The sequence below is a fragment of the Protopterus annectens genome, chromosome 7.part0 (assembly GCF_019279795.1).
Source record: "Protopterus annectens isolate FY-2018-M chromosome 7.part0, PAN1.0, whole genome shotgun sequence".
NCBI classification, from domain to species: Eukaryota; Metazoa; Chordata; order Ceratodontiformes; family Protopteridae; genus Protopterus; species Protopterus annectens.
The window spans coordinates 1,533,222,688-1,533,247,735 of NC_056739.1; the positions used below are offsets into that span (position 1 = coordinate 1,533,222,688).

The 25,048-nt window shown below is 43.8% G+C and overlaps 1 protein-coding gene across 1 annotated transcript in view; it reads right to left on the reverse strand.

Annotated features, from left to right (window-relative positions):
• The window catches only part of RAF1 (Raf-1 proto-oncogene, serine/threonine kinase), a 2,753,658-nt gene that overhangs the window by 1,884,754 nt on the left and 843,856 nt on the right, over window positions 1–25,048 (reverse strand). Inside the window, exons 7-8 of the mRNA XM_044078072.1 lie at window positions 18,659–18,666; window positions 8,469–8,626 (exon numbers count right to left, since the gene is read on the reverse strand). Coding sequence (XP_043934007.1) covers window positions 8,469–8,626; window positions 18,659–18,666 — 166 coding nt within the window. The remainder of the gene's footprint in view (window positions 1–8,468; window positions 8,627–18,658; window positions 18,667–25,048) is intronic.

The following is a 25,048-nucleotide window of genomic DNA, read 5'->3' on the forward strand; positions in this document are numbered from 1 at the left end:
ATGCGAGCAAACAAGGTTGTTGACAGAAATTCTGGATGTTATTTTGACTGACAATTTTTTTTGTTTGATAATGAAATATACAAACAAATAAATGGTGTAGCTATGGGGGCAGCAATGGCCCCAAATTACGCCAATATTTTTGACAGGCTGGGAAAAAAATTTATTTATAAGTCTGAATTTTTTAAAGATGTAGTAGTTTAGAATGGTTTATTGATGATTTATGTTATGGAAAGGCAGCAAAGATAAGTTAGTAGAATTTTAAACATATTTAAACAATGTTTCTGATTATCTTAAATTTATGTATAAAACATATAGTATTAATGTTTTAGATTTAGTAGTACATAGACCTGCCAACAAGTTAAAAGTAAGAATTTTAAAAAAGGAGTTACAGAGTAATGGCCATCTCCATTATAGTAGCGTGCGTAAAGAGAGTCTCAAAAGGAACATAGTAAAAGGGCAATTTTTGAAACTGAGCGAGTTAACACAGGATACACATTTCTTTATTTTGGAATGTGAAGCAATGGAAAGGAGATTTTGAGAAAAAGGTTATCCAGGAAATTTGGTGAGTGAAATAATGAATGAAGTTAAAAAGGAACAAGAACAGAATAATGGTGTTTTAAATAATAAAGATCGAGCAGATGAACATCGGAACAGTGATATTGATTATGCATTAGCATTCACATTGGAAAATTCAGTAGATGAAGGTAATTATCAAAAAACGGTGAGAAATAATTGGAAGTTTCTCACCAATTTTTTTTTAGAATTAAAGGTATAGGGGGATAGTCCGGTATTTGTGTCCAAAACGGGGAAAAACATGAAAGTATTTTTATAGGAGTAGCCAAATGAATAAGCAGCCAGATGGTTGTAACAAAGGAATGGCGTGGTTTGGTAATTGTAGATTTTGCAAGCATATTCTTGAAGGAAACGTTAAAAGAGAAGCTAGAAATTATAAGATTATTACAGGAATATGACTAAGTCCACGTTTGTTGTTTATACTGTTTTGTGTGGGCTTTGTCCTGTGTTTTATATCAGCAGGAAAACTAGGGAAATCAATAAAAGGCTATATGAGCATTTAACAGCTGTAGAAGTCATGGCGTTAAATAATGGTCTTGCAAAACATGCAAGGAAAAAACATAATGCAGAAATAAAGTGAATTTTAAATTTTCAGTAACAGATCTGGTAGCAAATTATAATGTTAGGCTAGAAGCAGAGGATGAGTTAGACTGGAAAGAGTATTGTTGGCAGGTAAGGTTGAGTGCTTGTAGTTCTCCAGGAATGAATGAAAGGGAGAACAACAACACTGTTCTGAAAAGGAAAGGGTTAATTCGCTAAATGCAACCAGTCATGTGATTTTATTGAAAGTATTTAAAGGGTCTTTAAATGTGTGCAACTTGGTCTGAAGAAGTTCTGTGTATGAAATTAATAAACTTACCAGTTGGAAGTTTTATTGTTTTTTTGCCATTAAAAGAAAAACATTCATTTTAAACCATTCATGCTTTATCATTTTCATTCTTCCTCAACAATAGGCTTCGGGTCACTAGAACTCCCGATCTCCTCCTTACCTATAATGGTCGATACCTAACTTGTCTCAGATCTTGTTAGCTGGCTTATAGTTTTAACATGGAAATTAGCCCCAGAATAAGAGAGGCCAAAATCTAGAGATCAGCAGTAGGAACAATTGGTTCCCTTGTTACTCCCTGCTCTTCCAGGAGATACTAAAGAAAAGGTAGGGGGATGGTGGGAGGGGAGTTGAACAAGAATGAAAATGGACAACACAGATGGAACGTTATGGGGAGTACACTTATCTGATACTGTCAATTTTCATTCGTTCCTCAACAACTGGCAGAGTCCCCAGCTACCCGAAATCCAGGGAGGACATTAAGGAGGGATATTCCTGAGCACTGTTGAGCCAAACACTGCTCTTCCCCTTGAAAACAGATCCAATTTGTAATGAGGAATGAAAGTATGGGGATTACCCCAAGTTGCACCCACACAGATATCGTCCATGGAAGCCCTGGATAAAAATACTGATGATGTTGCCATGGACCTGGGTTGAATGGACTCAAAGGTTTTGATAAGGATAGGCCCAATTTGTTATAACCAAAGTATATACAATCTGTCAACAATCTGGCTAAAGTTACTTTTGTAACTGATTTGCCCAATTTAGATTCTGCAAATGAAACAGACAATTGGTCTGTTTTTCTGAAATTCTTTATTATATGTAAATAAATATCAGTAAAAAACAAAAATTAAAATTCCAGCAAAGCTAGAACTTCCACTGAGTGACCTCCCAAACCTCTTGTATCAAAGGAACATGGGATATATGCAAATGAACCTTATGAACATCAGGTGTTTCAGCTCCATGGCAATTCTGAATGCCCATGACTTGTTTCGTCGTTTAATGGACAGTTTCAGGCCAATAAAGCCAAACCCCACTAGCTGTGGATACGCATATTTTGGACTTGTTATGACCTCGTCAGCACAGCACAAACAGAGTGTTTGACTAAGCATTAGAAACGCAGGGCTGTTATACCCAGCTGGTGTCCATTATAATTAGGGTCACTGCAAAAATATCTCAAACAACAAACTAAAACAATGAGTGAGAAGGTCACTTAAAAAACAATCAGTAAAAACAAAAATGAAAACTCCAGCAAAACTAGAACTTCCACTGAGTGACCTCCCATACCTGTTGTATCAGAGGCACATGGGATATATGCAAATGAACCTTATGAACTTCAGGTGTTCTAATGCTTAGTCAAACACTCTGCTTGTGCTGTGATGACGAGGTCATAAGGCCAAAATATGCATATCCACAGCTAGTGGGGTTTGGCTTTATTGGCCTGAAATTGTCCATTAAACGACGAAACAAGTCATGGGCATTCAGAATTGCCACTGAGCTTAAACACCTGATGTTCATAAGGTTCATTTGCATATATCCCATGTGCTTCTGATACAAGAGATTTGGGATGTAAATAAAAATGTAATTGCCTGGGAACATCCAGCAAATGTAACACACACTCACCTTTGTTTGTGAAATTTGGAAAGAAAACTGGAAGATTAATGGACTGACTGATGTTGGACTTTGACACACCTAAAGAAGAAAGGAAGGATTGATTGGCAGTGCTACCCTGTCTTCATGAAAATATTAAATAGTACAGGTTTAAAAGCAAAGTTAGAAGTTCTGATGGTCTTCGAACACAGGTAATGGCTACCAGAAATACAGTTTTCCAGGTTAAAAACTTTAACTCACATTTTGCTGTTGGTTCTAAACGAGAATGAAGTAAGCCTTGTAGAACTAAATTTAAGTCCCATGGTGGAGTTGGATCTTTATAAGGTGGTACTGAAAGAAAGGTACCCCTTAAAACGGCCTTACGAAGTTTTTAGAAATGGCAGCTAGGTGAACCTTGATGTTAGAGGAACTAGTCCCTTCATTAAATCTTGCTGCTAGAAACTCAAGAACTTTATGTACTGGTGCTGAAAAAGTATCATTATCTTTTTTGCTGTGCCTAAAAAGCAAATAATTTCCATTTACTTCTGCAAATTTTCCTAGTGGAAGCCTTATGGAAAGATGAAAGTATATGATGGACAAGGGAAGAGAAGCTGAGTTGTCTTGCTATCAATGGAATTGGAGAAGCCATGCGGATCAGTTTTAGTTTGAGGTGTTCAGGTGAACCATGTCTGTCAGGTGAGACAGGAGGTCTGGAACTGGATCCAGAATCCATGGAGGGTAAACTAGATGAGGCCAAAGAAAGTGGAACCAAATCTGTTGAGGTCAGTAAGGGACGATAAGGATGACTTTGGTCTTCAACTGGGAAGCTTTCTGCAGAAATGTGGGGATTAAGGGAGTTGGGGATATGCAAAGATGAGACTAACATCTGGTCCCTTCTTGCTTGTTGATGTACCAAAACCACGTATTGTGTCTGAACTGCAACTGTCCCAAAAGGGGGGACAGTCTTGGAAAGCCTGCAATGGTAAGAGCACTGCTCTCATTTCCAGGACACTGATATGCATGTTGGCCTCTCTGGGGGGACCATGCGCCTTGGACAGTCTTTCCCAAGAAGTGCCCTCACCACCCACAGTCTAGGAAGCGTCCATGGTCACTATGGCCTTGGGCTGAGGAAGAATGAAGAGATGGCCTAGTAGAACCTCATCTGAGCGAATCCACCACCACAAGTAATTATTGCATGCCTGGGTGATTTTGATCTGCGTGGACATAAGCTGGTGGAGAATGGACCACTGAGTTGTTAATGTCCACTGAAGTATTCTAATATGGTATCTTGCTAGGGAAACGAACTATCACCACAGACACTGATCCCAAGGTTTGCAGAATTAATTGGGCTGAAAGAAAAGAATTTTGAATTATCTTTTTGACTTGAAATCGGATAGTCTGTACCCTTGGAAAAGGAAGGAAGGCTGTCACTGATATTGTGCTGAATAAGGCTCCTATGAACTCTGTGTGAGTAGATTCTAATTCAGATTTGAGGGTGATGGTGATTCCAAACAAATGAGCAAGTCTGGAGTACATATCCAGAGCTCTTCGTAGAACCAGTCGTCCAAGTATGGAAACACCTGACATCCCTGCAGTCTCAAGTGAGCTGCTACTACTGCCATGCATTTGGTGAACACTCTGGGGGCTGTGGTGAGGCCAAAGGGCAATGCTCTGAACTGGTAATGACTGGCTCCCAGCCGGAAGTGTAGATACCTTCTGGATCATCTGTTCATTTCTGTGTGACAGCACTAATCCTGAAGGTCTATCGAGTACATCTAGTCATCCTTGTGTAGGAAAGGCAGAACTGACTGAACCATGACCATCCTAAACTTGGTGTACTGGACTGACTTATTCAGAAAGCTGAGATCCAAAATTGGTCTCCAGTCACCTGTTTTCTTTGGTACTAAAAAGAATCTTGAGTAAGTTTCGAATTGTGTGTGCTCTGGGGGGACCTCTTGGATGACTTTTCTCCAACAGCTTTTCTATGTCTAGAGCAGCTGCTTTCCTCTGTCTGGGTGGAACACTTGGGATTTTATTTAATGTTGGTGGGGGTGGTAAGGAAAAGGGAATTATATAACCTCTGGAAATAATCCTCTGCACCCACATATTATTTGTAACATCTAGCTAGGCTCTCTAGTGCAGGGAAAAACACCCCCAACTGCCTCCAGAGGTGGAGAATTGGGCCTCCTTTCAGGAATGCTGACAAGGTCTGTCAGAAAAAGAATCTCTAGACCACTGGTTCTGTGGGCCTCCTCTGCCCAGTGGGTGACATCTCCCATTTGAGTTCCTCCCTCTGCCCTTTGGGGAACTCTCAATGTGGATCTTGGAAAGGACCCTGGGACTTTTTGAACTACATTTTTCAATCCCCTCGATGATTCCTAGAAAAGGTTCTTTGATGGGTCAAAAAACATGCCCACTGCAGGGAGGGTCTTACCATCTTGCTCACCCCTAGAAAGTGTGTCCTTTACTTTTGGGCCACACAAACTGCTTCCATCAAAGGGTGCACTGACAAAAGAGGACCTGAAGAGCTACGCAAAAATCACACAGGCGCATACAGGTGTACCTCCTGATAGAAATGCCTGAACACACCACCCTTCAGGTACCTTCAGCTGCATGTGAAATGAGCCTCATGGATGAATTAGAGATTGACTGTAGGGTAGCCAACTGTGAGAGAACAGAGATCAAAGCCCCAGAGGTACTGCTCCCAGCAAGGGATTTGGAGAGTTCTTTAATCAAATCCCGCTACAATCTAGTTAAGTGTGCCAAATAACTCAGCAACCTGACACCAAAGGTCGATGAAGCATATACACACTTCCCATATCTGTCCAATGCCCATGACTCCATGTTACGGGGATGTGTAGAAAAACTCTGTTCCAAGAGTTTTTTCTTCATGGCTGCTGCCATGACCATGGCATCTCCGGTATTCCTTTGCTCCAAAACTCTCTTCCTTTTGGTGGTGCCAAAATCCTATCTGGTCTCTTAGGGATTGGCTCAACAATGTCTGGTTCCTTCCACGCCTCCCTAGAGATCAAAGCAATGAGCTCATCAGCGGGCGGAGTCACCCAGGAAGGTGGACCAAACCCAAACGCTTCTAGGAATACCGATTCCTCTTGGGAATGTTTATCAGTAAATCAACTGCCCCACTGTTTGAGAATTTCCAGGATGTCTCCAAAGGAGACGTCATCAGGTGGTGATCTTGGGTACCTTCCCCTGTCAGCAAAATGGTATCTTCAGCGACAGACTCTTGAGGAGAGTCTAGGTGCCTCCCTCTTGCACTTTCTCTTCTTAGATACTTCTTCATTGGGATGTTCCAGAGAAGTACCAGAAGAAATGAGAATGCCCTGTTGGGTAGTATGGACACTTTGGGTTGGCCGTCCCTGCGGAGTAGCGTGATGAGGCTGAAGGCACAGAAATGTATGGGATCCAAAGGGAGGAACCATCTGTTCTGCAGAAACAGAAAACACTTTCTTCACTACCTGAAAGGCAGAGTTCATGGGAAGGAGGAGGCCGACTAAGCCAAGAAGCCATGCTTCCAGATCCGAGGCCAGTCCACCCGGGACAGAGGTCGGAGCTGTGCTATCCAATGCCGAGGCCCCGAGGGGAAGAAACAGTTCTGACAACTTCTGAGTCGATTCTAATGTCTCAGATCCAATATGGACATTTCAACTCCCAGTCTCATTGCATCTATATCACATAATTGAATAAGTGAATATCAAACACTCAAATGAGTGAATATTCACGTACTTGAAAACGGTATTGTGGGGGGTTGCACCCCCACACCCCCTGCTAAATATATATTTCTACTCTGACATCGCACTACAGTGAGGAAAGGGCAAAAATCCCGATCTTCACTGTACCGCAAAAAAAATTCATAAACTGAGTATGTGAATATTCTCTCACATGAGCGTTCAATATTCACGTATATGATGATGTGATATAGACCCAAGTCATCTAGCTCTGAGCTGGTGCACTCAAAGAACGCATTGGAGCTGAAAATCCAATGATCTTTGGATCAGACACAGATGGTCCTGGAAAACTCGGATCCAAGGGCTCCAAAACCAAGGGTTCGATCAGAGGAGGAACCGGGATAGGTGGTGCAGTACTGGTAAGGCCTTCCTGACCCAATTGGGTACAAGCTGTAATATCTCCCATCTGAATCTACACCGAAAGAAACCATCATTCTATCCATGTCAGCTTTAGTCAGGCTTCTGGAAGAATGAGATAATGAGGCTACAGAAGGGATCTGGAATGATGGTCCCTCTCCAAAAAAAAGGTGAAGGAACTCTAAAGGGCACTGAATCCAAGTAAGACATATACCTCACTCAAGGTAAGGGCTTCGGATCCAACACCACTGGCTCCAGTAAAGTGAACTTCAGATGCAGGCTGATCAGAAGATTTGGACTATGGATCAGACTTCAATTTTTTTCTAAGCCGGCTCCAACATCGCATCCAAGGAAGGGTAGAAGACCCAGACGGATCTAATGGCCAGCTCCTGTGCTCAGACATGTCAAATCTGTAGGATTGAGCCCCAAATAATGCCTCTGAAAAGGTCAAAGGAAGAAGACCTTTCAGTATCAGTTTATTTTTTTGACCAACCACCACCCAAGGACTGAAAGCCTTGCAGATATCACAGTGCACTTTAAGGTGATTAGGGATCAAACAATACACGCACCAATCATGTGCATCACCATCAGGGGAGTTTGTGCCCACATTTCTTTTTCACATTTTAAAGCTAGAAGTGTTTTCCCTCCATTTTAGTGACTTTGAACTAGCAGAAACACAAGAAAACACAGAAATTAACTTTTAACTTAAAAAAAAACAAAAAACAGGAAGAAGGAAGGGAAAAGAAACACTAACAATGGCATTAAAAAGGGAAGGGGAGAGAAGTAAATAATGATAAAAGAAAAATACACTAAATAGTACAGGAAAGGTGGATATAAAATATTATAACTTTGAAAAACATGGGATTATTTACTCAAAGATTTCACTAAGCTGAAATAACTCTATTAATGCTCGAGAGCTCATGGACATTACAACCATATGCGAAAGTGGCAAAATAGATCTGAGATATGTTAGGGGACAGAGCATTGTGGGTAAGGGAGGAGTTCAAGAGTTCTGGTAGCTGCGAGATTTGATATAATCCATAAAGTTCTCGTCCACAGTTAGTACGACAACTTTTAAGCTTTTTGTTCTTGAGCTCTTTTCAAATCCTTGTAACACTATCAGTGTTTAAGTTGCCATTTCAGAGTACAATGATTTTGTTGCATAACTGCTAACAACATGGTGAGGATTTTTCACATGAATGAATGAATTGTACAAACATACTGCATTTTTACTGTTGCAGTATATATGCAGAAAAAGGCATTTACTGAATGCATATATGAAGTGACAGTTATTGGATATTCATCAAAACATAAAACATTGCTTTCATTTATTTCTGGTAATTAGCATCAATAATGCAAAAGGAGTGTGTCCTTACAAGAGCTGCCTGATATTGCTCCAATCCACACACATTGTGGGAACCTTGGTACTACAGTTGTCATGGAACTTATAGCCACATGTCTGGCAACGGAAGCCATTTAGCAGGAACTTCTGACAGATGTCACAGAAAGCCCATTTCAAAAACGTCTTCCGAACCTGGAAAACAAAACAAACAAAAAAAAAAGGCAAATTAAGTACATCCATACGCCTAAATGTGTAAGTGAAAAATTAAATTCTAGAAACAATTGTGTAAGGATGCCAATGCTCCCTGCTGCACTGCATTTATAACCTGAATGGGAAAAGTCACAGTCAGGTGCCAATCTTTAAGCCAGTCATAAAGAGCAGCTGTATGGTCCACTGGGTGGTTGTGTACATTCCATGCAGTTATTACTTGCATGAAATATGGCACAAAAGGAGAAAACAACAAATGCTAGACAAGCTACAGCTATACAGTTACAAACGAGTGCTTCTGCACTTCCACTACCTAGCAAGGAAGGGAGAAAAAAAAAGTTGGTTACTGCTAAACTCCTACACAATCATACTGCCCCCTAAATTACTCATTCTACACCCCACCTCAACAACAGAAGAAAGAACAGGTCACAACCACCCTCACACACAAATGCATACATAAGTGAAGCACCCTAGAGGCTAAGGGTTGTCCTATTTGATAAAAGATCTGTATCACAGGAGTAGCAGGTTGAAAGCACCCACTGCAAAAATAGATCCAGCTAGTTCAGCATTTACCAATATAGTATGTGTGCTCATTTAAATGTACTTTGTTCACCACAATGATCATTGTCGCAGTGCACCTTTAATACGAATGGGATAGTTCCAAGTAGTGCAAACCCCTGACTATGGGCCTAAGGTGCATGATACTCAAGGCCTTGTAATACTGCAAACCAGAAGCCAGACCTACTTCTGGACTAGACATTCAACTTGTGATGCTCAGAAAAATTTGAACAGACATTCAAGCAGCAGCCTCCTACATACACTACTGCAGCACACTCTGAGTTGCCTAGTGCTTTTTGATATTTATCATAGCAGAAGGGGAAGCAGGTGACCAACCCACTTGGAGACATTCTGCTTAACAACCTCCTCAGCATGAAGGAAAAGAACAGCTGTTCAGTCAGTCTTAAGTCACAGGTTCATAGCTATATACTAGGCTAATGACCACCAGGACCTTTATAAAAATCTAGTCATGCAATCTAACCCAATTATGTCCCTATGTATCATGGGTGTTTATTTACGATAGAGGTATATTAGAAAGTTTCTAGAAGTTATGTGGGAGGGGGGGTCTATACTCGTTTGGGCATTACTGTCTGCTTTTATCAGAGATGGGAGGCCAGACCTGGGGTGAATTTCAGACTTCCTATCTACTGGTCAAGGTTACACTTAAATAGGGTTAGGGACAGACTCTGCTTCACATGGATGGGGAGCCTGTTCCAGAACATGGGGATCCACTGAAACATATCTATCTCACCAACATGTCTTATTTATGTCGCAAGCAAAATTTAAAATTGAAATCCTTTGATCTAGTGATTCTGATGCTTTTCATTTTGTGGATGTACAAAAGGTTCACCATTAAGTTCACAGATAAGTACTGGGCTAGCTGCCCTCTTGGAGCAGTTTAAGCCTAACTAATTTCCCAAAGCTAAGAATGAAACCATGTACTTTGTGCCTGAGGTAAACACCTTAACCATTATTCCAAACTCCCTTCAGGAACGGGATATGAAGATACCTTTTATTCCAGGCACAGATCACCTCTTCATAACCTGTAGAAGATAGAGTATAGAAATATGCCTTTAAGGTGATCTGTATAGGAGAACATGTTTATGTCCTGGGTTCTCCTGGTAACGAACCTCTGTGGGGATTCCAACTGTTATGTATATCTGGTCAGGTACATATTAAAGGGAGCATTATTCTCAATGGTCTGATAAGGGCCAAATATAGCAGCACTATGACTTCCCTTGGAACTGGACACCATGCCCTTACTTATAAGTTGGGCGACACAGAATGATTTTCTTATTACCTTGGTCACATGTTGATCATTTGATTACTGTCTACATATGTTCCCAGATCCTGGACTACTGGGTAAACTCTTAGGGGTCTCTTAAGATGGAGTAATTAGCCTGGGTGACAGTTTTTCCAAAAAGCACTATAATGCATTTCTTGGTGATGAGTTTTAGTCCATGGCTTTGGCACCAGTTACATGTCTATGTTAGACCCTCTTGTAAGAGGTTTGATCCATGGGGAAACTAGTCGTATCATTAAAGCATATGCAAGACATCTATGAATACCCACAGCATGCAGAATCCTCTTCCTTTTATTCCCTGGACTGGGGTGGAATATTGGCAGTGGAATGAACTAATTAAGAAAAAACTTGTAATGTACTTCAAATTTCAAAGAAGGTCTACCCTCCAACAGAGCCATAGTTAAACTGAGCTCTCAACAAAAAAAAATGGACTGCATGGCACTCAACTCCCAGTAGCTAGTTCTGAGCAGAGTATACTACCTACACAGCTGCAGCTTAACTTGGTAAGATCTTGGTCACCCATTTCGTTATTTTCTGACGTACAGTGACTGTTCAATATGTGCATTGTATTATATAGTATAACAATTTGGTCAGCTTTCATCTTTTACCATATAACTTTTCCTGTAAAGTACCATATGGAAGTGACAGCACCCTGTGCTGCAACTGAAGAGCCCATTAACTACAATGCAGTTACTTCAACTTAAGCTGGATAACCTAACTGTGCCAATACCCACGGTATTAGATGACACCACAGTCTGGCTATGGCTAACAAATCTGAAATCTGTCAGTGTCTTGTGCAGGTCACTCACACCAAGGAACCCAAGCCAGGCTAAAAAAAACAAAAATTCTAACTATAGATTCTGAAAAAGCAATGATCTGGATAACCGGCAACATCAGAATAACTTGACAATTTCAGAATTAAGAGAAGCCTCAGAGGTTAAAATGCAGTAGCATTTGAGTAGTCTAATCTTCCCAAGTCAATGAACCCAAGCAACATGCTTTCCACTTTAACTACTTCCTTAATCCTCTGCCAAACAATGCTAAATATTCAATGCAAAATATTTTAAATTATTAAACATTGTCAGTAATGCTATTTGCTGCCTAAAAGGATAAACTTTTCACTTAAGGAAGGGAGGTGAGACTATCAGGATTTCCCTTTGGGCATAACAATTAGAAAAAAAACATCAGAGTGTTAGACAGTTATGTTATCAGAGAAAAAACTCTTCTATATTTATCTAGCCAAATTATGTATCAAATGGAAAAAAGTACAGTTGTGTACACTTACTATAAATGTCGATGTTCAAGTGTATTCACTGTTGCAGTCATCACATTTGGGTTATCTGCCTGCAGGTAGCCTTCAGCCGGCCTGAATACCACAGTCTTGGATTTCTGTGCCAGATGCTGTCTCTTCTTCCATGACGTCAGGGGTATAAAAACATGCAGCCGACGCCATTACATCAGTTTTTCTTGCCCCAGATGTCAGGTGTCCCCACAATGGGAAGCAATTATATGCTATGGTACCCCACCAACAAAAATCAAATACACCAGAAAGCTTAAATACACCAAACAAGAAGGAAAGTTAGAGCCAAGAGAAGTCAGGGGACTGGAGGGAGGGAAAAGTACAGTTTTGTACCTACCATAAATGTAGATGTTCGAGTGCTCATACAGCTGCAGTCATAACAGATGGGTTATCCTGCCGTCAGGCGGGTCCTCGGTCGGCCGAATTCCAAAGTCTAGGTCCGGCGTTGGTTGTCGTCACTTCTTCCCTGACGTCAGTGCGGCAGGGGTATAAAAGAGGCAGCCGACGCCATTTTCTTCAGTTTTTCTTGCCCCAGATGTCAGGTGCCCCAGAAGGAAGGCAAAAGTACAGTTTTGTACCTACCATAAATGTAGATGTTCGAGTGCTAATACAGCTGCAGTCATAACAGATGGGTTCTCCTGCCGTCAGGCGGGTCCTCGGTCGGCCGAATTCCAAAGTCTAGGTCCGGCGTCGGTTGTCGTCGCTTTCTTTCCTGACGTCAGTGCGACAGGGGTATACAAGACACAGCCGACGCCATTTTCTTCAGTCTTTCTTGCCCCAGATGTCAGGTGCCCCCAGAAGGAAGGCAAAAATATATATATATATATATATATATATATATATATATATATATATATATATATATATATATATATATATATATATATATATATATATATATAATATATAATCATGCATTGCAATATAATCAAAAACCAGTAGTTGCAAGCAAATACACCATAGAAGGATAACCCAATCAAGTTGTGAGATGAGGAGTTGGCCACTAGGTCTGTACCCAGAGGGGAAGGAGGGAGGGAAACCTGGACTGCAGCTGTATTAGCACTCGAACATCTACATTTATGGTAGGTAAAAAACTGTACTATGTTCATCGTGTATACAACTGCAGTCATAACAGATGGGTAGAATCCCAAAGCTACGCACAGGGTGGTAGGCACTAGGTGGAACTGGGAGGAGCCAGAATGCCCTGCAACACAGCAGTGGCAAAGCCTGCTCTAGTTTTGGAGTATAAAGGTAGGTGGTAGTGTTTAGTGAAGGTATGCACAGAACTCAAAGTGGCTGCCTCCAAAATATCTTTGGTAGGGACTCCTCCGAGGAAGGCTGCAGAGGTAGCTGTGGCCCTTGTGGAGTGGGGTCTGATGCCTGCAGGTACAGATTTACCATGAAAGGAGTAACAAAACCGTATGCAGTGGCCTATCCATTTTGAAATAGTCTGTTTGGTAATTGGCTTCCCTTGAGCTCCTAAAGCATAGGACACAGAGTTGTTCCGATTTCCTGAAAGGCTTTGTTCTGTCCAAATAGTAACGTAGCTGTCTATGGATGTCTAAGGAATGTAGCAGCCTTTCCCCTTTGTTTTGAGGATTGGGGTAAAAGGTAGGTAAGTGTATGGCCTGATTTAAAGCTACCCTGGATACTACCTTAGGCATAAATGACAGGTTGGTTCGTAGGGAAACCCTGTCCTGATGGAAGATGAGAAAGGGCTGCACAGCCATGAGGGCTTGTAGTTCCGAAATCCTACGAGCTGAGGTAATGGCCAGAAGGAAAGCTGTTTTCCAGGACAAATATTGCAAATCTGTTGAGGCAGCTGGTTCAAAGGGACGCAATGTTAATTTTTCTAGAATGTAATTAAGATCCCAGGCTGGTATTGGTTGTTTCCTTGGAGGTCTTATATTCTTAGCCCCTCTGAGGAACTGTCTTAAGAGTGGGTGGGAGAATAATGGTGGATCAGTGTTGTATTCAGCAGAAATGGCTGAGGCAAGGATTTTGATGGAGGAAAATGAAAGTCCACTGTTCAACAGCTCAGCTAGATACTGTAATATCTGAGGTTAATTCAGTTTTCTAGGATCCTGGCCTTTTTTCTCATTCCAAATGCAAAACCGTTTCCATTTTGTGGAGTAAGCCTTTCTAGTAGATGGCCTTCTGGCCTCCAAAATGACATCCTGCACCTCCTTGGAGAGTAGGGTCTGTTGTGGTGTTAAGGAATTTTCCATGCAGCCAGATTGAGTGTTTTCAGCTGACTGTGAAGAGTTTTGTAGCTGTGCTGAGTCAGTAGAAGAGGCATTAGAGGTAGGGTCCAGGGAGGAGAATGTGTTAGGCTCCTCAGGAGTGGGTACCAGTGTTGTCTTGGCCAGTCTGGAGCGATCAGTATCATCTTCGGTCTGTCTGCTCTTGCTTTCAAGAGCACCTTGGGCAGAAGAGGCAAAGGTGGGAAGGCGTAAACTGTCCGTGCTGCCCAACTGAAAGAAAGGGCATCCACTCTCCAGGCCTTTGAATGGAATGTCCTTGAGCAGAATTTTGTCAACTGATGATTCCTGTGGGAGGCAAAGAGTTCTATGTCTGGCCTTCCCCACGCTTGGATTATCTTTGTAAACACTTGAGGATGCAACTTCCATTCGTGCGGGTCTGTCATATTTCTGCTTAGATTGTCTGCCAGCGTGTTTTCCAAACCTGGCAGGTACTGTGCTTGAAGTTCGATTTGCCATTCCAGAGCCAAGTTCGAAAGTGACATGGCCAACCTGCACAGGGGGTATGAATGTGTTCCTCCTTGTTTATGTACCACATTACTGTGGTGTTGTCTGTTCTTATCAATAATTGCCCTGGATGCAGGAGGTCCTTGAAAGCTGTAATTGCATTTATCACTGCTAGCATTTCCTTTTGATTGATGTGAAGGTGCTTTTCCTTTTGGGACCATTTGCCCTGAATGCACCTGTCTGTCATGTGTGCCCCCCAGGCGTACTCTGAAGCGTCTGTTGTGATGACTTGATTTGCTTGAGGCTTGCAGAATGGTAGACCTGTGTTTGTTTGGCATGCTTGGGCCCACCATAGAAATTCCTTTTGCAAACATGGGATTAGTGGTATTATTGTTTCCAAACTGTGGCTGTGTTGAGACCATAGTTTTTTTAGGTACCATTGAAGTTTCCTCATATGCAACTTTGCACATGAGATTAGAAGAATGCAAGATGCCATGAAGCCCAGAGCCTGCAGGATTTTCCATGCAGTTAGCCTGGTACAATTTGCTAGTATTTTGAAGTACTGAGTTAGTTGCCCCTGTTTTTCTGGCGTAAGATAGGCCCATCTGGGTGTTTGTGTCCAAGTTGGCACCCAGGAAAATTATTTTCTGAGATGGTGTTAGCCTGGATTTCTCTTTGTTGACTGTGTATCCCAGAGAATTCAATAACCGTGTTACATAAGCCAGATGTTCCAGAAGTATGTGTTTGCTGTCTGCTTGGATCAGGCAATCGTCCAAATAAGGGTAAATTTGTATCCATTGAAGTCTGCAGTAGGCAATTACTGATGCCAGGCATTTCGTGAATACTCTGGGCGCAGTAGATAAGCCAAAGGGCAATGCAGAGAATTGATAGAGGATTGAACCTGCAAGAAATCGGAGGTATCTTCTGCAGTTTTGTCTGATTGGGACATGCAGATATGCCTCCTTGAGTTCCAATGTTACCAGCCAAGACTCCTTGCCCAGCATGGGAAGAAGCTGGTGTAAGGTGAGCATCTTGAATTTTGGTACGAGTAGAAATGTGTTTAGGATGGATAAGTCCAAAATGGGTCTCCAATCGGTTCCCTTCCTTGGTACCAGGAATAGTCTGGAATAAAAACCTTGACCTTGTTGGTGAGTAGGTACCTCTTGAATAGCTTTCATGTCCATGAGCTTTGAAATTTGTATTTGAGCCTCTGCCCTTTGATTGTGTGGCAGGTTCGGCATGCCTCTCATTTTTGGAAGTGTGTGAAAATGAAATCTGTAGCCTCTGTTTATAATGTCCAGGGATCCATTTGTCTGTTGTGATAATATGCCAATTTTTTGAAAATAATGTCAGTTTTCCTCCCAAGGGTGCTGCCAGCTGAGACTTGCTTGGCATGCAAAGGGGAAAGTCATTGGGTTTGTTTCCTGTATTGTTGTGCACTGTCTTCACCACCTCATTGTGCTGGAGTTTGCCATTGTCTGCCTCTATATGATCCTTGAGATTGTCCTCTGCCCCTTGTGTGCCTGTATCTACCTCTTTGGGGCTTGTCCGTGGCTGGAAAGGACCAGTTTTTTGAAGGCCAATTTCTGCTAAAACGTGGTGGTTGTACCTGTAGAAAGGCTTTGACAGTTTGCATAGATTTAGCTTTTTCTTCCATTTTCCGTAGTATCTCCTCAGCATTAGTACCAAATAATACATCATTTTGTAAAGGAGCATCTAGTAGTTTAGCTTTAACATGATCAGGCAAGGTTTGTTCCCTAAGCCAGGCATGTCTACAAATGACTGATCCTGTAACAGCAGCTCTACTTGAGGCCTCTAGAGCATCATAGCCACATTGTAATGTGTGTTTACCCACTTGTTCTGCACTATGCATCATATCTTGCAACTCCTTCAAATCTGGTTGTTCAGGTTGTGACATTTTATTCCTTAATTGTGATAACAGAAACTGCTGATATTTAAGCATATGGAACTGACAATTTAAGGCCCACATGGCTAGGGTGGCCGAGGTATATACCTTTTTTCCCCACCTTTCTAAGGATCTAGACTCTCTTTCGGAAGGTAATGGATTCTTAGCAGTAGAGGCCTTCATTCCCTTGGGGCCTTGAGAAATGGTTTCAGGGTCAGCATTATGGCTTTTGTAAAGAAATTGGTGTGAGTTAGGAACTCTGTAGTACCTATCAGGCTTGACTGGGGCAGGAGGCAGGGAATCCGGATTAAGGCAAGCCTCCGAGTAAACATCATCGAGTATGTCCAGGACAGGAGGTATCGCCAGAGGTCTGTGCTGAGGTAGCAAAAGAAATTCCCTAAGTCTTTTCTTGGAATCTGAAAAATCTTGGCCTTCCCAATGGAAGTGTTCCCCCTCAAGGTATGCAAGGTTTCCGAAAGAAAAATCCTCTGGGGAGATACAGAAGGAATGGACTGCTCTGCATCAGAATCTTCAAAGGAGAGTACGAGTGCTCCTCTTCATCAGAATGTTCTGAAATAATGGAGCCCTGGTCAGAAGAGGGAGAATCTTCCTCCACTCTGGGTCTCTTGTCCGGAGGGGTTGGGAACCCCTGATAAGAGTAATTAAATCCTCAGCCATTTTGAGCATCTGCTTTTTAGGCATGGGACCTGGAGATGGGCCCTGTGCAACAGGCCTCTTGGGATGCATGGCTGATTTGGACTTAGTAAAGGCCTTTATGGAAAAGGAAGATGAGGGTCTGAAGACACCATGGGTGGAAGTGGACCTGTCCACATTAAGAGGCTCAACACTCACAGTGGCTTCGGTAGCTGTAGTCAGGGTATGGGCCGAGGTACCTGCGGTCTCGGTTACAGAAGACACCGCCAGAGAAGTGTCGTCAGTAGTCAGGGGCTGCGTAGGTGCCTCGCTGAGAACCAGACCACGTGTAGCCGGTTTTGGTGTGGTGTCGGTGGAGGCCGCGGACCTCGCGTGTCGGTCTTTGTCCTTGCGTTTTTTGGACAAAGCGGTTGTCGGAGTGTCCGACGACATTTTATAATCAAAAGCTTTACCAAAAAAGTGCTGGGTGAACTCCGCCCGATGCTTAATAGTGCGTTTATTGAAAGTAGCACAAAAGCGACAGCCCGAGACGTCGTGGTCTGGGCCTAAACAAGGTATACAGAGGGAATGGAAATCCTTATGCGGTATTTGCTTCCCACAAGAAATACAATTGTTAACTTTGTCTGACATCGGTCTGAGGCAAGAAAAGTTTCCCCAACGGGGTACTTAGCTTTAAAGAAGACTTCGGTTTCCAAATTTTCGTAATTTCAGGAGCTGGCTGACCGGCACTTGCGAACTGCTTCTGCTTCGGGCACCGCGTGGCAAAAAAAGAATGAAGAAAATGGCGTCGGCTGTGTCTTATATACCGCTGTCGCACTGACGTCAGGAAAGAAAGTGACGACAACCGACGCCGGACCTAGACTTTGGAATTCGGCCGACCGAGGACCCGCCTGACGGCAGGAGAACCCATCTGTTATGACTGCAGCTGTATGCACGATGATCATAATGTTATGCAAAAATGCAATGTTGATAAATCAAAAAACAGTAGTTGCAAGCAAATACACCATAAAAGAGTACCCCAAAAGGTTATATGAAAAGGGTTTGTCATAAGGCCTCTCCTAAGAGGGGTTGGAGGGAGGGAAACCTGGACTGCAGCTGTATGAGCACTCGAACATCTACATTTATGGTAGGTACAAAACTGTACTATGTTCATCGTGCATACAGCTGCAGTCATAACAGATGGGTAGAATCCCAAAGCTAAGTAAGGGTGGCAGGCACTAACTGGAACTAGGAGGGGCTAGGATGCCCTGCAGGACTGCTGTGGCAAAGCCCGCTCTAGATTTAGAGTATAGTGGGAGGTGATAGTGCTTGGAGAAAGTGTGCACTGAACTCCAGGTGGCTGCTTCCAAAATATCCTTGGTAGGGACCCCCCTGAGGAAGGCTGCAGAGGTAGCTGTGGCTCTGGTGGAGTGGGATCTAATGCATGCAGGCACAGTTTTTCCATGAAATGAGTAACAAAAGCGTATGCAGTGGGCTATCCATTTTGAAATTGTCTATTTGGAAATAACCTTTCCTTGAGCACCTGCAGCATAGGACACAAAGAGTTGTTCAGATTTCCTGAATGGCTTTGTCCTGTCCAAATAATAACGAAGTTGTCTGTGAATGTCCAAGGAATGTAGTAGTCTTTCCCCTTTGTTTTGTGGATTAGGATAAAAGGTAGGTAAGTGGATAGTCTGATTCAAAGCTACACTGGATACTACCTTTGGCATAAAGGTAGGGTTGGTTCGTAAGGAAACTCTGCCCTGATGGAAAATGATGAATGGTTGCACAGCCATGAGGGCCTGTAGCTCCGAAACCCTGCGAGCTGAGGTGATAGCCAGAAGAAAGGCTGTTTTCCATGACAAGTACTGTAACTCTGATGTAGAAGCTGGCTCGAAAGGAGGAAGGGTCAGCTTTTCCAATACGAAGTTAAGGTCCCAAGCAGGGACTGGTAGTTTCCTTGGGGGTTTTATATTCTTTGCCCCTCTGAGGAACTGCCTTAAGAGAGGATGACAGAATAAAGGAGGATCTGTGTTGTATTGTGCAGAAATGGCTGAAGCGTGGATCTTGATGGAGGAGAAGGAAAGTCCATTGTTTAATATCTCAGCTAGGTACTGTAAGATTTGAGGAATATTTATTACCCAAGGATTCTGTCCCTTCTTTTGATTCCAGACACAAAATCGTTTCCATTCTGAGTTTCCCCGCCAGGAGTGGCGTCGGTATCTGTAGTAGGAATGGGGGCCGAGGAGCCTGCGACCTCGGGTACTGAAGACACCGGTAATGCATTGTCATCAGTACTCAGGGGCTGCGTAGGCCTAGGCAGGAGTAGTCGGCCTTAGCGTGGTATCAGTAGATGGTGCGGACCTCATATGTCGGTCCTTATCTTTGCGTTTTTTGCTCAAAACTGGAGTCGGAGTATCCGACGACATAATATAATTACATTTTTTGCCAAAAAAGTGAAGGGCGAACTCCGCCCGACGCTTAATAGTGCGTTTGTTAAATCTAGCACAAAAACGGCAGGCCGAGATGTCGTGGTCTGGGCCTAAGCAAGGTATACAGTAAGAGTGGAAATCCTTATGCGGTATTTGCTTCCCACATGAAATACAATTATTAACTTTGTCTGACATTGGTCTGAGGCAAGAAAAGTTTCCCCAACGGGGTACTTAGCTTTCAAGAAGACTTCAGCTGAAATACTTTCATAAATCTCAGGAGCTGGCCGACCAGCAGTTGTGAACTGCTTCTGCTTCGGGCACCGCGCTGCAAGAAAGACTGAAGAAAATGGCGTCGGCTGCCTCTTTTATACCCCTGCCGCACTGACGTCAGGGAGGAAGCGACGACAACCGATGCCGGACCTAGACTTTGGAATTCGGCCGACCGAGGACCCCGCCTGACGGCAGGATAACCCCATCGGTTATGACTGCAGCTGTATGCACGATGAACATCTAGGATGGCAACAGTGAATACACTCGAACATCTACATTTATGGTAAGTGTACACAAAGTACAGTTGTGTACACTTAGCATAAATGTAGATGTTTGAGTGTATTCACTGTTGCAGTCATCACATTTAGGTTATCTGCTTGCAGTAGCCCTCAGTCGGGCCTAATTAACAAAGTCTTGGGTCCTGCGTCAGTTGCTGTCTCATCTTCCATAAGGTCAGGTAGTCAGGGGTATAAAGCATGCAGCCAATGCCATTACATCAGTTTTTCTTGCCCCAGATGTCAGGTGCCCCCACAATGGGAAGCAATTATATATACAAGGTTACACCTCTAACAAAAAAGAAAATACACAAAAAAGCTTTAAGCATAGAAAGCAAGAATAGAGGTAATAGCCAATAGAAGTCAGAGGGCTGGAGGGAAGGTAACTAGGACTGCAACTGTGAACACACTCGAATAAGAAGTTATGTACCTACCATAACGTTCCATGTTAGTTGTCTTCTCTCGCCTTCTTTCTTGCTTGATGGGTTCGGAGCCGATCCCTCGGCTCGACTCGCACTGCTAAGCTCGAGAGTCACTTTTACCAGCTCGAGGCAGCCCCATATCCCATGATGCAAGGCGGTAAGTACCCAGATCTCGTTTGATGACAAAGGGCAATAGCACCAAGCATAAAACACTTCCAAAAGGAAGAAAGAAAACTTGCAGGATGGAAGAAGGACCAGGTCTGAATGGTCTTCAGCATAATAATTTCTTATAACAAGGTCTGTCCAGGCCTGGGGGAAGGAGGGAGGGTCGCATGAAAGAAGGCGAGAGAAGACAACTAACATGGAACGTTATGGTAGGTACATAACTTCTTAATGTTAAGTTGTCAATCTCGCCTTCATTCTTCTTGATGGGACAGCGTCCTAGCACCTCTATCCTGGGTGGCTCAATGGAACAGACTCTTGAGGACTGTAGAGCCAAAACTGGCTCTGTCCCTGGAGGCCAAGTCCAATTTGTAATGGGAAACAAAAGTGTGAGGAGTGGCCCAAGTGGCGCTGCACAAATAGTGTCTAAAGGAAGTCTAGCTTGAAAGGCTGTAGAAGTAGCTAAGCTCCTAGTTGAATGTGCTTTAGGTTTTGAGCACAGCTGTTTTCCCCTGAGCAGATAAATTTCAGAGATGACCGAAGAAAGCCATCTGGACAAGGTCACTTTAGAAACAGGAAGGCCTTTCTTATTATCCGCATAGGAAACAAAAAGTTGATCAGATTTTCTAAATTTTTTGTTCTGTCCAAATAATATCTGAGTTGACGGTGGACATCAAGATAATGTAGTTTTGTTCGGCTCTGTCTGAATAGTTTGGGAAAAATACAGGAGATCAATGGATTGATTCAAATTGGTCTTTGAAGCGACCTTAGGCAAAAAGGTCGGATTAGTTCTCAAAGATACTCTGTCTTTGTGAAAAACCAAATAGGGGTCGAACCGATAGAGCATGAAGTTCAGACACCCTCCTGGCGATGTAATAGCCACTAGGAATAAAGTTTTCCAAGAAAGAAATTTCAGGGAACAAGAAACAGCTGGCTCGAAGGGGCGGAAGAATCAAGGATGTCAGCACTAAATTTAGATCCCACTGAGGAGGAGGATTCCTGATTGGAGGCTTTAGTAGGAAAATTCCTTTCAAGAAGGCCCTGCAGAGCCTATGGGACATAATATTATGATCTGCGACCCCGACATGAAAGTTGGAGATAGCAGCCAATTGAACTGTGACTGTGGAAGAAGAGGAGCCTGCATGAAAAATCTCTGCTAAGAAGTCCAGGACTGCCTGAACAGGGGCAGTGAAAGGATCAATATTCTTGGCCTTAGCCCAATAAGAGAAACGTTTCCATTTGCTTGTATAAATCCTCCTGGTAGAGGATTTTAAAGAAGCTACTATGATGTCTCTAACTGGGTTAGAGATGAAAGGAAGCCTGGCTAAGGAAGGAAGTGGAGCAACCATGCTGTGAGGTTGAGAGAAGGGATAGTCCGGTGCAGCTGACTGGATTGGTGAATCAGAAGATCTGGCACTGGGTCCAGATGCCACGGCTGCACCAAAAGGTGACGATGGAGGAACGGAACCAAACTTGTCGAGGCCAGTAAGGGGCAATGAGAATCAATTTGGCTCTCAAACGGTAGCTTTCTGGATAACTTGAGGGATCAGAGGAAATGGAGGAAGGCATAAAGAAGTCCCTGGGGCCAATCCTGGGTCAGAGCGTCTCTGGCTGGATGGCCTGGTAGAGGGAAGAGACAGAAGAAGTCTGGGCATTTGCTGTTTTGGGGAGTAGCAAAAAGATCGCAACATGGACGACCCCATTCCAGAAATATCTCTTCCGCTATCGATTGCTTGAGAGACCACTCGTGAGGCATGAGAATAGCTCTGCTCAATCTGTCCGCTACAATGTTGGTTTTCCCAGGGATATGCGTTGCTACCAGAAACCGATGAGAGGAGATCGCGCATTGCCATAGTCTGAGCGCTTCTCGACACAAGGGGTAGGACTTGGTTCCGCCCTGTTTGTTGATATACCAAACTACAGACATGTTGTCTGTGTGGACTGCAATTGTCCCTACGGGAAGAAAGTCGTTGAGGGCTTGCAACGTTAAAAGCACTGCTCTCATCTCCAGGACATTTATGTGCAGATGGTACTCGAACGGCTGCCACGTCCCATGAACCATCCTGCCCTGATAATGACCCCCCCACCCGATCAGGGAGGCATCCGTGGTGACAGTGGCTATCGGGGATGGGGGTACAAAGTGTCTGCCTTGGTGAACCTGAGGAGATATGATCCACCAAGCAAGATGATCTTTGCAAGTCTGTGTCACCAGAATCTGGTGACGCATTGGAAGCTGTTGGTACGACCATTGTGTGAACAGCATCCACTGAAGAAGGCACATGTAGAATCGAGCCAGGGGAAGAAGAGTAATGGCCGCAGCCATGAGGCCTAATACCTTTAGAACCATTCTGGCCTGTACTTTCTTGTTGGCCAGAATGATCCTGACATGACTCTGAATGTCTGAAACTCTTTGATCTGTAAGGGTAGCTGACATCCGAACAGTGTTTAAGTTTGCGCCTATGAAAGTAATAGACTGGCAGGGCGATAAGGATGACTTTTCTAAGTTGATCGAGATGCCCAAATGAGAACAAAGATTTATTGTGTAATCCCTGGCTTGAATAAGCTGATGCCTGGTGGTGGCTGAAAGGAGCCAGTCGTCGAGATACGGAAACACCTGGAATCCTTGACGTCTCAGGTGAGCCGTGACCACTGCCATACATTTGGTAAACACTCTGGGGGCTGTAGTGAGACCAAAGGGCAGGGCTCTGAACTGGAAATGACTGGACCCCAGCCGAAGCGGAGAAATCTCCTGGAGCGTCTGTGAATTTTGATGTGATAGTACGCATCCTGAAGATCTATTGAGCACATCCAGTTGTCCTTCTGTAAGAAGGGCAGAATTGACTGAAGAGTGACCATTCGAATCTTGTCTTCCTCACAGACTTGTTGAGTCTGCTGAGATCCAATATTGGTCTCCAGTCTCCCGTCTTTTGGGGACCAAAAGAACCTTGAGTAGATTCCGGCTCTGAATGGTCTGTTGTAACTGGCTGAATGGCTCTTTTGCAGTAGTTTTGAGACTTCTAACTCTGCAATTTCCTTAGACCGGTGGTACATCTGGAAGGGAATTTGAGGGAAAGGACTTTCCTCGAAAGGAATTATGTAACCCTTGGATACGATCGACTGTACCCATCTGTCTTGAGTGAGGGAATGCCAGGCTTCTGGGTACAGTGATAATCTTCCCGACTGCCTCCAAGGAGGGACAGTCGGGCAACATCTCAGGGATGCTGAAAGGGCTTGTCAGAGAGGCTCTCTGTTTCCCTGGTTTTGGACCCCTCTGCCTCTAGAGCGCGTCTGTTGTTGTTACCCCTCTGCCTCTAGGGGTAAACTGACCACGTGAATCGGCGTGACTCCTTGGGATTTGGAACCACATTTTGCCACCTTTCTGTCCTTTGGGGTAAGGTCTAGAAGGGGTGGAAAACGGACTCCTACGGCAGAAAGAGTCTTGCCGTCCTGCTCGCACCTGGTCAAAGTTTCCTTCACTTGAGGGCCAAACAAAGCTGACCCATCAAAGGGAGAATTTGTGAAGGACGCCTTAAAGGGATCTGCAAAGTCACATAGCCGCATCCAGGCTTGGCGTCTAAGAGCCACACCTGTACCTGCGGCCCTACTACTCCATCAGCAGCATATGATATTAACCGCATGGAGGAGTTTGCAATGGAATTAAGGGTTCCTAGCTGCGAAGCAATTTTTCCTGAGCTCCTGCAGCCGTAGGATCCTGAACAACATCACCTAGCTCCATAAGGATATCCCTTTGGAGTCTGGTGAAGTGACATAGGTAATTCAGCGAGCATAGCAAAGGTCGCTGAGGAAAACATCCGCTTACCGTACCTATCCATGGTCCTAGAGTCCTTTTTAGGAGGATGGGCCACGGAAGGATCTGCAAGTTCCTTTTGGTGGCAGCAGCCACCACCATGGCATCAGCGGGACACCCTTAGTGAGGAATTGCTTATCACACGGGCAGTGATGAATTTTGAAGGCCTCCTAGGGACTGGCTCTACAGAGTCAGGAGCTGCCCACGCCTTCGGGCAATAACCTGCATAAGGGGTCGAAGGCGGAGACACCCAGGAGGTGGAGGGCCGAGATCCAAACGCCTCTAGGTATACTGACTCATCCTCAGAGGGATTGTTGGTGGGCCAGTTTCCCTCTGTCTAAGGAGTTCTAGGATGTCTGAGAAGGAGACATCCTCAGAGGGGATCTTGGGGATCCCTCTGACTCATCAAAGTCAGTATCTGAAGTGATAGACTCGGGAGTCTACATGTTTCCTCTTACAAGTCCTCTTCCTCGCAGGCTCTCCCGCAACTTCAGGTGAATCCTCGGAAGAGGGGAAATTCCCAATGGGGAAACCTGAGGTGGAGGATCTCTGGGTCCTGTAGCAAGAGAAGTGGCAGAGATGTCAACAGGCACTATAGAGGGAGGAGCTAAGGGAACAGACTGCTGACTG